The sequence below is a fragment of the Nerophis ophidion genome, linkage group LG01 (genome assembly GCF_033978795.1).
Source record: "Nerophis ophidion isolate RoL-2023_Sa linkage group LG01, RoL_Noph_v1.0, whole genome shotgun sequence".
In the NCBI taxonomy this organism is placed as follows: Eukaryota; Metazoa; Chordata; class Actinopteri; order Syngnathiformes; family Syngnathidae; genus Nerophis; species Nerophis ophidion.
The window spans coordinates 38,351,738-38,368,734 of NC_084611.1; the positions used below are offsets into that span (position 1 = coordinate 38,351,738).

The following is a 16,997-nucleotide window of genomic DNA, read 5'->3' on the forward strand; positions in this document are numbered from 1 at the left end:
AACGGATCGATACAGCGTCCGCATTACCGAAGACGCTGCACCGATCCACCTGTCCATCTCACGATCCACTCTTCCCTCACTCGTGAACAAGACTCCTAGGTACTTGAACTCCTCCACTTGGGGCAGGGTCTCCTCCCCAATCCGGAGATGGCACTCCACCCTTTTCCGGGCGAAAACCATGGAGTCGGACTTGGAGGTGCTGATTCTCATTCCGGTCGCTTCACACTGGGCTGCGAACCGATCCAGTGAGAGCTGAAGATCCCGGCCAGATGAAGCCATCAGGACCACATCATCTGCAAAAATCAGAGACCTAATCCCGCGGCCACCAAACCGGAACCCCTCAACGCCTTGACTGTGCCTAGAAATTCTGTCCATAAAAGTTATGAACAAAATCGGTGACAAAGGGCAGCCTTGGCGGAGTCCAACCCGCACTGGAAACGTGTCTGACTTACTGCTGGCAATGCGGACCAAGCTCTGACACTGATCGTACAGGGAGCGGACCGCCAAAATAAGACAGTCCAATACCCCATACTCTCTGAGCACTCCCCACAGGACTTCCCGAGGGACACGGTCAAATGCCTTCTCCAAGTCCACAAAGCACATATAGACTGGTTGGGCAAACTCCCATGCACCCTCAAGGACCCTGCCGAGAGTATAGAGCTGGTCCACAGTTCCACGACCCAGACAAAAACCACACTGTTCCTCCTAAATCCGAGGTTCGACTATCCGGTGTAGCCTCCTCTTCAGTACACCTAAATAGACCTTACCGGGAAGGCTGAGGAGTGTGATCCCACGATAGTTGGAACACACCCTCCGGTCCCCCTTCTTAAAGAGAGGGACCACCACCCCAGTCTGCCAATCCAGAGGTACCGCCCCCGATGTCCACATGATGCTGCAGAGTCTTGTCAACCAAGATAGCCCCACAGCATCCAGAGCCTTAAGGAACTCCGGGCGGATCTCATCCACACCAGGGGCCTTGCCACAGAGGAGCTTTTTAACTACCTCAGCCCCAGAAATAGGAGAGCCCACCCCAGATTCCTCAGGCACTGCTTCCTCATAAGAAGACGTGTTGGTGGGATTGAGGAGGTCTTCGAAGTATTCCTTCCACCTATCCACAACATCTGCAGTTGAGGTCAGCAGAACACCATCCGCACCATACACGGTGTTGATAGTGCACTGCTTCCCCTTCCTGAGGCGGCGGATGGTGGTCCAGAATCGCTTCAAAGCCGTTTTCCATGGCTTCCCCGAACTTCTCCCATGTCCGAGTTTTTGCCTCCGCGACCGCTGAAGCTGCACACCGCTTGGCCTGTCGGTACCTGTCCGCTGCCTCCGAAATCCTATGAGCCAAAAGAACCCGATAGGACTCTTTTTTCAGCTTGACGGCATCCCTCACTGCTGGTGTCCACCAACGGGTTTTAGGATTGCCGCCCCGACAGGCACCAACTACCTTGCGGCCACAGCTCCAATCAGCCGCCTTGACAATAGGAGGTGGGGAACATGGTCCACTTGGACTCAATGTCCAGCACCTCCCTCGTGACATGTTCAAAGTTCTTCCGGAGGTGGGAATTGAAACTTTCTCTGACAGGAGACTCTGCCTGACGTTCCCAGCAGACCCTCACAATGCGTTTGGGCCTGCCAGGTCTGTCCGGCATCCTCCCCCACCATCGCAGCAAACTCACCACCAGGTGGTAATCGGTATAAAGCTCCGCTCCTCTCTTCACCCGAGTGTCCAAAACATGAAGCTGCAAATCCGATGACACAACTACAAAGTCGTTGATGGAACTGCGGCCTAGGGTGTCCTGGTGCCAAGTGCACATATGGACACCCTTATGTTTGAACATGGTGTTTGTTATGGACAAACTGTGACGAGCACAAAAGTCTAATAACAAAACACCACTCGGGTTCAGATCCGGGCGGCCATTTTTTTTACATTAGACTGCATTTAATGTCATTTTTAATATACTTTATTACTTATATGATTTTAACTGCATGTAATGCCATTTTTCGCAGTTTAATTTGAATATACATTGAGTTTGAGCTTATTTGGAACATGCAAGCATACAACATGATACATCACAATTTCCATTTTCTCTTTTCAACATTTTGGAAAAGGAGTACGAAGAAGCAGATCTTATTTAATCCTACCCCCCTTTTTTTTTTACATAACAGTTGCTAAAACTTTTTTTTACTCCCTGTTCTCAATTTATTCACAATATACTCCATAAGTATTTACAATAAAAATGAATAAATAAAAGATTGTATTTTAAGATTTTTATGACATTTTTGCTTTATTTCTTGTTTTTCATTTAGTTTTTATTTAATTTTGTCAAATTTCAATGACACTTATTGACTTTTAACTGCAATCGATCGAATGTTTAGCAATTTTAAATGACACTTATGACATTTTAATTGACGTTATAATGGACAGGATAAATATTTTATGAATTATATGTTATATGATCAATTATATTCTATTTATAACCATAGTTGTGTTAGTTTTTTTGTTTTCGAATATATAGAATTGTTTTCGTAGTGAATATTTAAATTTTGTGACATTTTATCTGAGTTTTATTGCATTTAATTACATTTTGTATTATATTTTGTCTGTCTTTGTTGGCCCTGCGATGATGTGGCGACTTTCCAGGGTGTACCCCGCCTACCGCCCGATTGTAGCTGAGATAGGAACCAGCACCCGTTGCGATCCCAAAGGGAATAAGCAGTAGAAAATGGATGCATGGATGGATGGATATTTTATTCCAATGTCCTACTAAATTCAATTTGACTTTTCACTGCATTTCACTGCATTTTAGTACGTCAGATTTGTTTTTTTACATTTTAATTGACTTTTTATTATATCTGTATAATATTTTTTAAATTATCCTCATATTTCTTAATTGATTATTGTACAGTTGTGCTCATATGTTTACATACCCTGGGAGAATTTATGATTTCTTGGCCATTCTTCAGAGAATATGAATGATAACACAAAATCTTTCTTCCACTCACACTTACGGTTGTGTGAAGCTATTTATTGGCAAACAACTGTGTTTACTCTTTTTAAATCAAAATGACAAAAGAAAGTACCCAAATGACCCAGTTTTAAAGTTGACATACCCCAGTGTCTTTGATCTGATAACATGCACAAAAGTTGACACAAACAGGTTTAAATGGCTATTCAGAGTTCCAATCCTCACCTGTGACATGTTTGTTTGTAATTAATGTGTGTGTACAAAAGGTCAGTGAGTTTCTGGGCTTCTGACAGACCATTGCATCTTTCATCCAGTGCTGCACAGATGTTTCTGGATTCTGAGTCATGGGGAAGGCGAAATAATCGTCAAAGGATCTGCCAGAAAAGGTCATTGAACTCCATAAAAAAGGAAAGGGGTATAAAAAGATATCTAAGGAATTGAGAATGCCAATCAGCAGTGTTCAAACGCTGTTTAAGAAGTGGAAAATGAGGGATTCAGGTAGACCAGCAAAAGATTTCAACCACAACTGCCAGGAAAATTGTTTGAGATGCAAAGAAAAATCCACAAATAACTTCAGCTGAAATCCAGGACTCTCTGAAAAATGGTGGTGTGGCTGTTTCAAGATTCACAATAAGGAGGCACTTGAGGAAAAATGGGCTGCATGGTCGAGTCGCCAGAAGAAAGCCATTTCTGCGAAAATGTCGCAAAGTATCATGCTTACATTATGCCAAAGCCTCAACTTCTGGAACAAAGTCATTTGGAGTGATGAGAGCAAAATTGAACTTTTTGGCCACTCAACCAGGGTATGTCAACTTATGAGCACAACTGTTGGTTATTATATATAATTGTTCATTTTTTGCTAAGCAGGAGGGCACAATTGTATATATATCCATCTATTTATATGTATTTACAGCAGGGGTCTCAGAGACGTTATTTTGCGGCACTTTATTATGAAAGTCTAATGTTAGTCCGGCCCACAAGTTTTATATGAATGGCGCTTGACAGCGGAGCTGAAGGAATCTACCAATCATGGTGTAGTATGTGGCTCTGGAGCAGGGGTAGGGAACCTATGGCTCGCGAGCCAGATGTGGCTCTTTTGATGACTGCGTCTGGCTCTCGGATAAATCTGAGCTGACATTGCTTAACACGATAAGTAATGAATAATTCCACTTGTAATCACAGTGTTAAAAATAATGTTCAAAATATAAAGCATTCTCATGCATTTTTATTCCATCCATCCGTTTTCTACCACAATTGTTCAAGAAGTTGCATTAATGGTAAGAAATTATTTATTTGTTATTGGTTAGTGTGGAGCTTGCCCTCCTGAGGGTTCTTCAGACCACCAAGCACGTACATGAGAGCCTGTTTTAGGGTTACAATATTATTTTATTTTTCAATAAGTCTCTCTTTTGCTTTCCAGCAATTGTATTTTTCTCTTTCGTTCTTGCTCGCGCTCTGGCTCCAGCCCCAACTTCGTCTCTCCTCCTGGCTGCTGCTTATAACAGAGCGACAAGTGATTAGATAACAAGGCGCAGGTGGACCTTCTACGCACCTGTCGCTGATTTCGAGGCCAGTCCTGGCACACCCCAGTTCACTGCAAGCCCTCAGGCCAGGCCCCCTCCACAGTTAGCTTCAGAATAACAATGTTATTACAGACCTATTATACTCTATAAATGTTGGTCATACTTAAAAATGCATGCGTTTATTGTGTTCAGTGTTAAAATAAATATCATATGGCTTTTACGGAAATACGTTCTAAAATATTTGGCTTTTTGACTCCCTCAACCAAAAAGGTTCCCGACTCCTGCTCTGGAGGGTCAAACATTGACGTCACTTGCGTGATGCAAGCAGAGAAACGTTTCGCCGCTTTTCCACTAGACCCGCACGCGCTCTTTTTCTCTCCATCCCTCCCTCGCTCACCCACCTGCTCGCGCTTTCTGTCACTGTGTGCGTATCTCTCTCTCGCTCCCTCCCCCGGCGCCGGGGAGACGAGCAGCCCGTTAGCTTCGGAAGCACTCCGAAGGACCGAGCGACAACAAATAACTGTGGTGCACTGGACACCAGCGCTGATACTCCGACAGAGGGTCGCTGGGCGAATCGGACGTGTAACACGTGCGTCATGATGTTAGCCCGTTTGGGGCTAATTGTGCTGTTGTACAAATTCCAACAGTTATGTGGTTTTTTTTTTTGTTTAATTTGCATTGCCTCACATTTGTCCGGCTTGTCCCTGACAGTTTGACTATGTAGGGACGGCGTGGCGCAATGGGAGAGTGGCCGTGCGCAACCCGAGTGTCCCTGGTTCAAATCCCACCTAGTACCAACCTCGTCACGTCCGTTGTGTCCTGAGCAAGACACTTCACCCTTGCTCCTGATGGCTCCTCCTTGGCGCATTTGTCCGGCTTGTCCCTGACAGTTTGACTATGTAGGGACGGCGTGGCGCAATGGGAGAGTGGCCGTGCGCAACCCGAGTGTCCCTGGTTCAAATCCCACCTAGTACCAACCTCGTCACGTCCGTTGTGTCCTGAGCAAGACACTTCACCCTTGCTCCTGATGGCTCCTCCTTGGCGCCTTGCATGGCAGCTCCCTCCATCAGTGTGTGAATGTGTGTGTGAATGGGTAAATGTGGAAGTAGTGTCAAAGCGCTTTGAGTACCTTGAAGGTAGAAAAGCGCTATACAAGTACAACCCATTTATCATTTATTTATGTCCTAGTTTTCCTCTGCATTTGTCTTTTTTTCCTGTTTTTAGTTCCTGTCAGCACTCTTATTTTGGTTCTGTTTCCTGTTTGTCACCCTGAGTGCTGTGTCCCCTCAGCTGTGGCTGATTGGCACCTGGCCACACCTGGTGTCAATCAGCAAGCCACCATTTAGACCTGCTTTCTCCTCCAGTCAGTGCTGGATTATTGTCATTTCTATTTGTCTTTCCTACTGGTCGTGTCAATGTCAATGTAGCGGTAGCGGTAAGCTATATTCGGTAGCTGTTTGTAGCTTACTGTCTTTTTGTTCCTTGCTTCCAGTTTGTTTGTTCCTAGTTCCTGTTTGCGGGATCCCTGTTCCCTGTTTCCAGTTTGTCCTCCCAGTTTCTGGTTTGTGTTTCTTCTTTGTTTCTATATTTTTGGACATTCTTCTCTGCATCTTGGGGTTCATCACAAACTCAACCTGACAACATTACTTAATTCTCATTTTGTTTCTGTGGAGAGGCGGAGCCGACGGTCCGACGGAGCGGCAGGGAACGCTGGCCCAAGATGGCGGCAAGGAGGCAGAGACTGCGAGCGGCGAGCCGGGGCGTGCCGGGAGCGACGCAGCAGGCGAGATCAGGTGCGTGGATCGCGCACCTGGACACAATCAACGTATCTTCTCTCAATGTATAAAAGGGGAGAAGGAGGAGAGATGGAGGCAGAAGGAGTTGGAGAGCCTGCAGCAGTGGATGAGAAGCGAAAGCGACAGAGAGCAAGACTCAGACGACGAAGACTGGGGCGGCTGAAGAGCAAGACGGAGGAGCGAACAGTGGGAGCGACGACGGCGCAAAATACTTTCTTTATTTGAAAAATAAACAAGAGTCAAACCTGAACAAGCATGCCCTTCCTTGGTGGTCCATGGAACCCGCATGACGGAAAGATACTGTCGCAGTTTCATTTATGTTTTTTTGTGTGTTGAAAATAAAAAAACATTTAAAAATATATTTTTTTAAGAAATCTTTTCTTGCGGCCCAGCCTCAGCCAGACTCTGCATCCAGTGGCCCCCAGGTAAATTTAGTTTGAGACCCCTGATTTACAAAAAGCTCAATGGATACAGCAGCACAGTATGATGTACTGTAGATGGGGCAGGAAATGAAGATATTTGACTTGAGACAAATCAATACGATTCATCTCATGTCATAAGGACTGTTGAATAGTTAAGGTTATTAACTCCCCACTGCTGCATCATTAAGGTTGGAAACTTCAGCAATAAAAAAAAACTGCAGGAATTCCTAAAGAGTCGTCCTTATGAAATGTTTTTAAAGAAGAAAAAGAGCCAACAACCTGTGCAGGTCTTGCAGGTGGGATGGCACTTGAGGCAGGTTTTGGACCAGCTGTGCTGGTAGTATCCTGGGGGGCAGGTCTTCAAGCAGCGACCGGTTTGCTTCATGAAGACGAAGCCGTCCCGGCAGGTCAGGCAGTCGCTGTCGGTGGGACCTTGACACCGTCTGCACGCGGGGTCGCAGCGCTCGCACTCCATGATGCTGGTGTTGCCAAAATGACTGCAAAGGAAACGTTACACAATGGCATCACTTTTTGTGTAACTCTACGTCAGTCAATCAAAGTCTACTTATATAGCCCTGAAGCACGAGTGTCTCAAAGGGCTGCACAAGCCACAAGGTCTGTGACATTGTGTTGTCTCTAGAACAGGGGTCGGCAACCCGCGGCTCTTTGATCACTCTAATGTGGCTCAGCTGCATAATTGCCGACCCCCCCGGTTAACCCGAGAGATTTCCGGAGTTATACGTCTCAGCCAAAAATCACCCGGGGCCAACATTCTCCGATTTTCACTTAGTCGACAAAATTGAGGGCGTGCCCTGACGGCAATGCCTTTACAACCCTCTAAAACGTCACGCCCGCTATTTGCGTGCCAGTCGGTCACATGTAGTATGCAGCCTCTGTTGATACTCGAACGTGACTGTAAGGCATACCCGTTCAACAGCCATACAGGTCACACAGAGTTGTGATATAAAACAACTTTAACACTTTTACTAATATGCGCCACACTGTGAACCCACACCAAACAAGAATAACAAACACATTTCAGGAGAACATCCGCATTGTAACACAACACAACAGAACAAATGCCCAGAATCCATGCATCCCTAACTCTTCCGGGCTACATTATACACCCCCGCTAGCACCAAGCCCAGCCCCCCCAACCCCGCCCACCTCAACCGACAGTAAGAGTGTTAAAGTTGTTTATATCACAACTCTGTGTAACCTGTATGGCTGTTGAACAAGTATGTATTGCAGTCGTCTAAGTGTGTCTGTGGAAGCCACATACTACTCGCGGCTGGGCTGTGCTAGATATTTGTACATGTTGTAGAGGGCGGTAAAGGCAGCACCTCCATAGCACGCTCGTATTAATGTTGAAGGGCAAAAATCAGCAGACATTCGTGAGAATAGTTGCTCTGAAATTCGGGAGTCTCCCGGAAAGTTTGGGAGGGCTGACAAGTGTGATTTTGTCAAACGGCATTCATTTAAAGGCCTAGGGCTGACAAGTGTGATTTTGTCAAACGGCATTCATTTAAAGGCCTACTGAAATGAGATTTTCTTATTTAAACGGGGATAGCAGATCCATTCTATGTGTCATACTTGATCATTTCGCGATATTGCCATATTTTTTCTGAAAGGATTTAGTACAGAACATCGACGATAACGTTCGCAACTTTTGGTCGCTGATAAAAAAGCCTTGCCGTTACCGGAAGTAGCAGACGATGTGCGCGTGACGTCACCGGTGTGAGGGCTCCTCACATTGTTTATAATGCGAGCCACCAGCAGTAAGAGCAATTCAGACCGAGAAAGCGACAATTTCCCCATTAATTTGAGCAAGGATGAAAGATTCCTGGATGAGGATATTGATAGGTAAAGACTAGAAAAAAAATAATTATAAAATAAAATAAAAAGCTACGGCAGTGTGAGCGTTTCAGATGTAATTAGACACATTTACTAGGATAAATCTGGAAGATCCCTTATCTGCTTATTGTTTTAATAGTGTTTTAGTGAGATTGTAAAGACATACCTCAAAGTCAGATGGCTGCCGTGAACGCCAGTGTCTCAGAGATAAGCCGCGGAGCCAAGCTCACGGCTGCCTTTTTTGACAGCTACAGCAGGAGGACGCCTAATCCACTGACGTCTCCGGTAAGATATATATCACAATTTTCCCATCCAAAAACATGCTGGTTGACGTAGAGAAACATGTTCGCTTGACTGCTCTGTGTTAAAGCTTCACAACAAACAAAGAAACACCGGCTGTGTCTCAGTGCTAAAGACAGCTGCACCGCTTTCCACCAACAGCATTCTTCTTTATAGTCTCCATTATTAATTGAACACATTGCAAAAGATTAAGCAACACAGATGTCCAAATTACTGTGTAATTATGCGATGAAAAGAGGCGACTTTTAGCCGTAAGTGGTGCTGAGCTTACATGTCCCCTTATCATTCCGCGACGTTTTCAACAAGAAACTCAGCGGGAAATTTAAGATCGCAATTTAGTAAACTAAAAAGGCCGTATTGGCATGTGTTCCAATGTTAAGATTTCATCATTGATATATAAACTATCAGACTGCGTGGTCGGTAGTAGTGGGTTTCAGGAGGCCTTTAAACCTCGCGGGCCGCACTAACATTCAATTTTCATATTAAGGTGCGGGCCGCAAGTCTGAGACCCCTGGTTAATACATAGCACAAAGCAAAAAAAAAAAAAGCTCTGTATGCAGTGTTCTTTCATTTTATATTTCAAGAGTTTAGTGGCTCCCATTGTTTTCTTTATTTTGTGAAACGGGTCAAAATGGCTCTTTGGGTGGTAAAGGTTGCTGACCCCTGCTCTAGAAGCTTGACCTGCTTTTGACATCTACAAACCACCGTATTTTTCGGATTATAAATCTCTCCGGAGTATACATGGCACCAGCCGAAAATGCATATTAAAGAAGGAAAAAAACATATATACGTCGCACTGGAGTTTAAGTCTCATTTTTGGGGTAAATTTGATAAAATCCAATACCAAGAATAGACATTTGAAAGGCAATTTAAAATAAATAAAGAATAGTGAATAACAGGCTGAATAAGTGTACGTTATATGACGCATAAAGAACCAACTGAGAAGGTGCCTGGTATGTTAACATAACATATTATGGTAAGAGTCATTCAAATAACTATAACATATAGAACATGCTATACGTTTACCAAACAATCTGTCACTCCTAATCCATACATCCCATGAAATATAATTCCTCGATGTCGCTTCTAAACAACTCTGCCAACTCCAAAGGTATGTGCCGCTTCCTCTTGTCGTTTTCTGCTGCATATTTCACTACATCCAGTTTGTAATCTGCAGTACGTGATTTCCTTTTCGGTGCCATTTTTGTTCAGCCCTTCTCAGTTTTTATAAATTACCGCCAACGATGAAATGATCACCCTCCGATATAAGCCAACCTTTGTTCATTCTTTCTGGGTTCATAGTTTGCTCTCACGCAACTGTACGTCTGGTTTTGATCGTTTGCTTTCACGCAATTCGTATGTATATTCCCGCTAGATTTTACATTAGCCATTTGTTTATTCCAGCTCACATGCTGAGGAATTGTTTTTTCTGTTTTTGTGTGCTTTCGTGCCAGCTTAGTTGTTTACTTTTACTTCCTAGTTCTCATACTAGCGTTTTTGGTTTGCCTTTTAAGCTCCAGTGTTTCTGTTCAGAGCTCCTTTTTGTTATTTCGAATAAATTTATTGTATTTTACCTCTAGCTGTATTCATTTTCTACGCATCCACGAATGGACATTCCCGGCAGCACTGTGCCGACCAGTCTTCACAAATTTCACACATAAGTCGCTCCAGAGTATATGTCACACTCCCGGCCAAACTATGAAAAAAACGGACTAGTAGTCCGAAAAAATACGGTAAGTCTGCACTTGTCTAACGTACCAGATGTTGGGCCGCCAAAAAAATATGCCTTTCTTAGCTGTGGCCGCAGCGGTACTTTTTTGTAATACAGTTTTCCACCACTTGTGGCAGTAATGACAATTTCATACACACAGGAGACGTCTGGAGCTAAAGTCACAGAGAAGTGAAAGAAAGAAAGCTTTGCTTTTATTTGCACTTTAATTGTATTGACAGTTTATTAAACAAAAATATTATTAATTTAGTTTATTTCAGCAAAACATAATGGTATGTCAATGTATTAGTTATTTATGATTCTCTTCGTCTTTGGTTACTATTTATTTTTCTAATCAGCCTGACCTAAGCCTAGTTTTTATGTGTTAAATCAATAATAATCTTTGTGATTAACATATGCTTTTATATCATTTGACTGAACTGTAAGTAAGTTAGATATAATTATTATTATGACTAAAAAAAGAAATATTACTTATTCAGTGTTAATATTTGAATTGCGCTCTAGCACCCCCTTGGAATAACACAGACAAAATTTATTTTGGGAAAAAAACACGGACAAAACTGCATGTAACTTCCAGTGGGAATGTCGTAGAGACATGAAACGAAAACCTCTATGTAGGTCTCACTTAGACCTACATTTCATTCATTGACATCCTTCAGCAAAAATCAACAGGAAGTTGGCAATTACCCCTTTTAAAACAAACGTTTTGTAAAAACCTGTCACCTTTTTTCAATTATCATCTCCTCTGAGCGCGTTTGTTGTGTCGGCTTCAAACTACCACAGGAGAGAGATTGAAACCTTCTGATTAAAAGTTGATGAAAGAGTTTTTCTAACTACTCCGGTTTTGATTTTACGAGCCTTCAAAGAACCGCTGCGCTGATGCTGCTGCCGTCTCAAGATGGCCGCTTAAAAGCAGGAAGCACCAACGTGACCACACAATGCAGAGAAGGTAGGTACTGTGCGGGTAAAGATATGTTGACTGGGTAAAAGAAGGAGGCACCAGTTTGACACCAGGATACAGAGAAGGTAGGTAATGTGCAGGTAAAGATATGTTGTATGGGTGATGGCAGGCAGCACTAGCGTGTATGGGTGACAGAAAGAAGCACCAGTGTAACCCCAGGATAGAGGGCAGGTAGGTAATGTGCAGGTAAAGATATGTTGAATGGGTAAAGGCAGGAAACACCAGCAAAAGTTCGTCCCGTCCATCACTGCTTGCAGCTTTAATTCGGTGTTAACATTTGAATGGGGCCCTAGGCCCCTCAGTAGTGGAAAAGTTGAGCCCCGAAATCAAAAAGGTTAAGTACCCCTGGTCTATCATGTAAATATAAATGTGGTTGGTGTGTCTGCTCTCTCTTCTTACCTGTCTGAGCAAGTTTGCACACAGCTTCTTCCCTGCCGGAAGTAGTCTGGTCTACAGGCGGCACACTGCACGCTGTGGCGGCCCACGCACGAAGCGCAGCTCCAGTGGCAGCGCTCGCACACACCCTCGTCCTTGTCGTCGCCATAGTAACCCACCGGACACTGCGCGATGCACGTGGAATCTGCCACGGACACAGGTCCCGCGTCAATACCTTGATGGAGCACGTCCACGCGACATACTCACTCATCAGGAAGCGAGGGGGGTGGCAGCTGAGGCAACCGTCCTGGCCCGGACCCGAGCAGCGACGGCAGGACTGGTGGCACAGCTGGCACTGCCCGCTGGAGTCCATGTAGGTGTGCGGTGAGCACTGGCCGTACCACACGCAGTGACCGTTGACGTCCTTCAGGTGGTTGGAGTGGCAGCTCAGGCACGATGACGGCTCGTTGCCCGAACACGTCAGACAGGACTGGTCGCAATCTAGATCAGGCAGAACACAATAATATGGATAAGAAATATATTTTTGAAACACTTTTTTTTTTTTTCAAGGTTTAAATAAATAAATAAATAAAACATATTTAAAACATTTTATAACATTATTGCTTTTTTTTTTATTTTTATTTTATTTAGTTCTTATGCAATTTTGTCAAATTTTAATGACCTTTAATTGACTTTTATTGCAATCGATCGAATGTTTAGCATTTTGAAATGACATTTTTATGACCGTTTAATTGACGTTATAATGGAATTTATAAATATTTTATGATTATATATTTTATGATAAATTATATTCTATTTAAAACCATAGTTGTCCATTTTTTATTTTTGAATATATTGATTTTTTTTCATAGTTAAAATTTAATTTTTGTTGAGTTTTACTGCATTTAATTACATTTTGTATTATATTTTATTCCAATTTCTTGCTAAATTCTATTGGACTTTTTACTGCATTTTAGTTCTTTAGATTAGTTTTTTTACATTTTAATTGACTTTATATTTGTATAATATGTTTTTAATTATCCTCATTTTTCTTAATTGATTATTGTAGGTTATTATATTTAATCGTTCCTTTTTAGCTAAGCAAGAGGGTACATATACATACAGAGCATTCAAAAAAGCTGTTATTGATCCTCTGCTCAGAAGACCTAACCTCGATCCTGACCTCATGGTAAACTACCGACCGGTGTCACCTTCCTTTTATTTCAAAAATCCTCGAAAAAATTTGTTGCACAGCAGCTAAATGAACACTTAGCGTCTAACAATCTCTGTGAACCCTTTTAATCCGGTTTCAGGGCAAATCACTCTACAGGGACAGCCCTCGCAAAAATGACTTATGATCTATTGCTAACAATGGATTCTGGGACAAGGATGAAAGTTATCATGTGTATAAATGCGTATTAATAGGAATTGTTCTAATGTAATAATTATATTTTAAAGTATGTATTATAATCATCCATCCATCTATTATGTGTTTCACATTACTTTAGATCTTGTGTTATATTTTTAAAACATATTTTAGATTGTATGATTGTTTGTGTGTTTTGTATTAAAGTTCAAAGTTAAAGTACCGTCAGAAAAATTGTATGTAAAATATCCCAAAAACTTTCCATTCTGAGTTTCCACAAGAGGCTGTCTTTGTTGCAACAAGCCAAAGGTTTGGAAAATTCCTCTGTGTATGATGGGAGGAGACGCGGGGGGGAGGGGGTTATCTATTGTGATCCAAGCTCCATCCAGGACCAGTACAAGCCCGAGGCATCTTTTTCTTTTGTGTTAATGTGACCGAAAACAATGGCTGTTTACATACCCCCCATTCATTTAGAAACAGCTGTTGATAGATGGATAGATAGTACTTTGATTCCTTCAGGAGAGTTGCCTCAGGAAAATTTTAATTCCAGCAGCAGTGTACAGAATTGTGATCGAATTTAACAAGTAAAAAGTAAATCATGGGGGTATAAATGGAAACAAAATAGAACAATATTACAATAAGAATAAAGATAAAAAGCAACAATGGGAATATGTAAACAGGGAATATCCAAATAAAAGTGGATGACGTGAACCTTTTTCCGTTGTCGGTGACACTTAGAGGTTACAGGTCAACACATTTCTCCTCAAATTGAGCAAATTGAATCCCGTCTCTGTTTATTTCCTTGCTTCATGTCGATTTTAATAGATGTTATTGATGATTAAACCTGACAAGTACCAATGACTGTCACACACACACTAGGTGTGGTGAAATTTGTCCTCTGCATCCCCTTGTTCGCCCTCTGGGAGCAGTGAGCAGCAGCGGTGGCCGCACCTGGGAATCATTTTTGGTGATGTAATCCCCAATTCCAACCTTTGATGCAGAGTGCCAAGCAGGGAGGTAATGGGTCCTATTTTTATAGTCTTTGGTATGACTCAGCCGGTTGCTGCTGTATGGATAGTTTATAAAATATTTTTTTTCTGCAAGGGACATTAGTGGCCGCTAACACAGGTTTAATAAAACAGTTATGTTTTGTTCCATTTTGTGTGTATGTCCTTAATGTGGACAAGACCAAGGAGCTGGTCATAGACTTCAAGAAGAGAATGACCCCGGTGGAGCCCATCAAGATCCAGGGCCGGGAGGTGGCAGTAGTGGGGCAGTACAAGTACCTGGGAGTCCACTTGAACAGCAGACTGGACTGGAAGGACAACTGCAAAGCTCTTTACAAGAAGGATATGAGCAGACTCTTTTTCCTGAGGAAGCTTAGGTCCTTTAATGTGTGCAGCAAGCTGTTGTATATTTTTTATCAGTCTGTTGTGGCCAGTGCCCTGTACTTTGCAGTGGTTTGTTGGAGCAGCAGCACCAGCAAAAGGGACTCAAACCGGATTGACAAACTGATCCGGAAAGCCGGCCAAACTATTGGCAAGCAGTTGGAGGCGTTTGTGTCAGTGAGGTGTAGGAGGACACTGGACAAACTGCTGGCCATCATAGACAATCCTGCCCACCCACTCCACCAGACAATTGAGGGACAGCAGAGTTCATACTCCAACAGGCTCCTTCAGCTTTGATCCTACAGTGTTCCATTCAAGAACTCCTTCATTCCGCACTCCATCCAGCTGTATAATCACTCGCCATACAGCAATAGATAAAATATCTGTCTATGACCTGACACTTTCTATGTCAACTACTTCTCTTTGTTTATAATATCTATTTTCTGCTGGATTTACTCTCTATTTTATGCTGCAGCTGTCACATATACTGTTAATATGGTACATGGTAATTGTTATACATTGTATATGTGATATAGACATAAAATATCAGGCCCTGCGATGAGGTGGCGACTTGTCCAGGGTGTACCCCGCCTTCCGCCCGAATGCAGCTGAGAGAGGCTCCAGCGACCCCCCGCGACCCCAAAAGGGACAAGCGCTAGAAAATGGATGGATGGATAATATATCAGTATATATCCTATACTGTATATATATTGTGTAAATATTACGTTTATATGTTATATTGCTTTTAGTCTATACCTGCATTGTCCTTTCCATCTTTTCCATCATTGTAACTGAGCTACTGTGTGGAACAATTTCCCTTGTGGATCATTGTTTGTCTAAGTCTAATTTTGAGTATTTAAAAAAAAAATAAAGTTAATTAATCCAATAAAAACTCAAACAAACTTAAAAAAAAAACAATAAATATTTCATTACACATTTTGTTTTTGATATATTTTATTTGTATTTTATGTATTAGTCTTTGAATGGAACTAAACTTTTAAGTAACTTATTAATACATACCGTATTTCCTTGAATTGCCACCGGGTATATAGTATGCACCTGCCTAGAAATATTGCCGGGTCAAACTTGTTTCGCATAATAATTAGCGCATGCTTAGCATTACCGCCGGCTCAAACTCGTTTCGCAAAATATTATTTTTAATAGCGCATGTTTAGAATTTCCGCCGGATAAAACTGATTTCACGAAGTAATTAGCATATGCCTAGAATTTTCGCCGGGTCAAACTCTTCACGACACGAGTGACACTTCACCTGTCATCATTTTCAAATTGGAGGAGGCTGATTTCAATAATTTGAAATTGCATAAAGGGAAGAAGATTAAGAGCTATTCAGTAGGATTTAAGGTCCAAGTTATTGCATATGCTAAAAAGAACAGTAAGCAGCTATGTTTTATTAATATACTGTAGCTGCGTGTGTCAAATATGAGTCATTAAATGACTCCCGCCTCCTGGTGGTAGAGGGCGCTAGTGATCCTTCTTGCGACTACTCGGCTGCAGAAAAGTGACAACAAGCAGCAAAAGTGAGGAGAGATCATTTATTTTTTCTTCTCTCTTGCACTTTGAACATGGAGTATTACATAACTAAAATAAAACTGTTTTCTATACTGGACTTTCAATCGAAGCAGGAGGAAATAAAGGATCTCCATCGAGACGGAGAGACTTTTAAAACTGAAGAAAGATAAGGAAGACTTCTATAAACAAGTTATCGATGGTTTTGATCAGAAGGAGCTGCGCATGGACTTCATTTATAAGTAAAAGTAAGACCATAATAACATTTTCTTTATTAAATGTGCTTTTCATGATGGTATCCTTATATCACACGCAAATTTATAAGCGCAGGCTTAAATTTACCGCAGGCCTTTGGTAAACGCTGGAGTGGGAAGATATTTTAAATTAATTAGTGCCCCGGCGGCAATTCAAGGAAATACTGTACTTCATTTATTTCATTTAATCTGTTATTGGTATTTTATTTTTTAACTTTTAAACTTCAATTAAATACAAAAGGGCAGCACGGGGGGGTTAGTGCATGTGCCTCACAATACGAAAGTCCTGAGTAGTCCTGGGTTCAATCCCGGGCTAGGGATCTTTCTGTGTGTAGTTTGCATGTTCCCCCCGTGACTGTGTGGGTTCTACTCTGGCTTCCTCCCACCTCCAAATGCATGCACCTGGGGATAGGTTGATTGGCAACACTAAAAGGTCCTTAGTGTGTGAATGTTGTCTATCTGTGAAGTGAAGTGAATTACATTTATATAGCGCTTTTCTCTAGTGACTCAAAGCGCCTTACATAGTGAAACCC

The 16,997-nt window shown here is 42.3% G+C and overlaps 1 protein-coding gene across 1 annotated transcript in view; it reads right to left on the minus strand.

Moving 5' to 3' along the window:
• Window positions 1-16,997, minus strand: part of pcsk5b (proprotein convertase subtilisin/kexin type 5b) — a 305,406-nt gene that overhangs the window by 10,352 nt on the left and 278,057 nt on the right. The window contains exons 32-34 of the mRNA XM_061902184.1: window positions 12,197-12,430; window positions 11,954-12,134; window positions 6,990-7,207 (exon numbers count right to left, since the gene is read on the minus strand). Coding sequence (XP_061758168.1) covers window positions 6,990-7,207; window positions 11,954-12,134; window positions 12,197-12,430 — 633 coding nt within the window. The remainder of the gene's footprint in view (window positions 1-6,989; window positions 7,208-11,953; window positions 12,135-12,196; window positions 12,431-16,997) is intronic.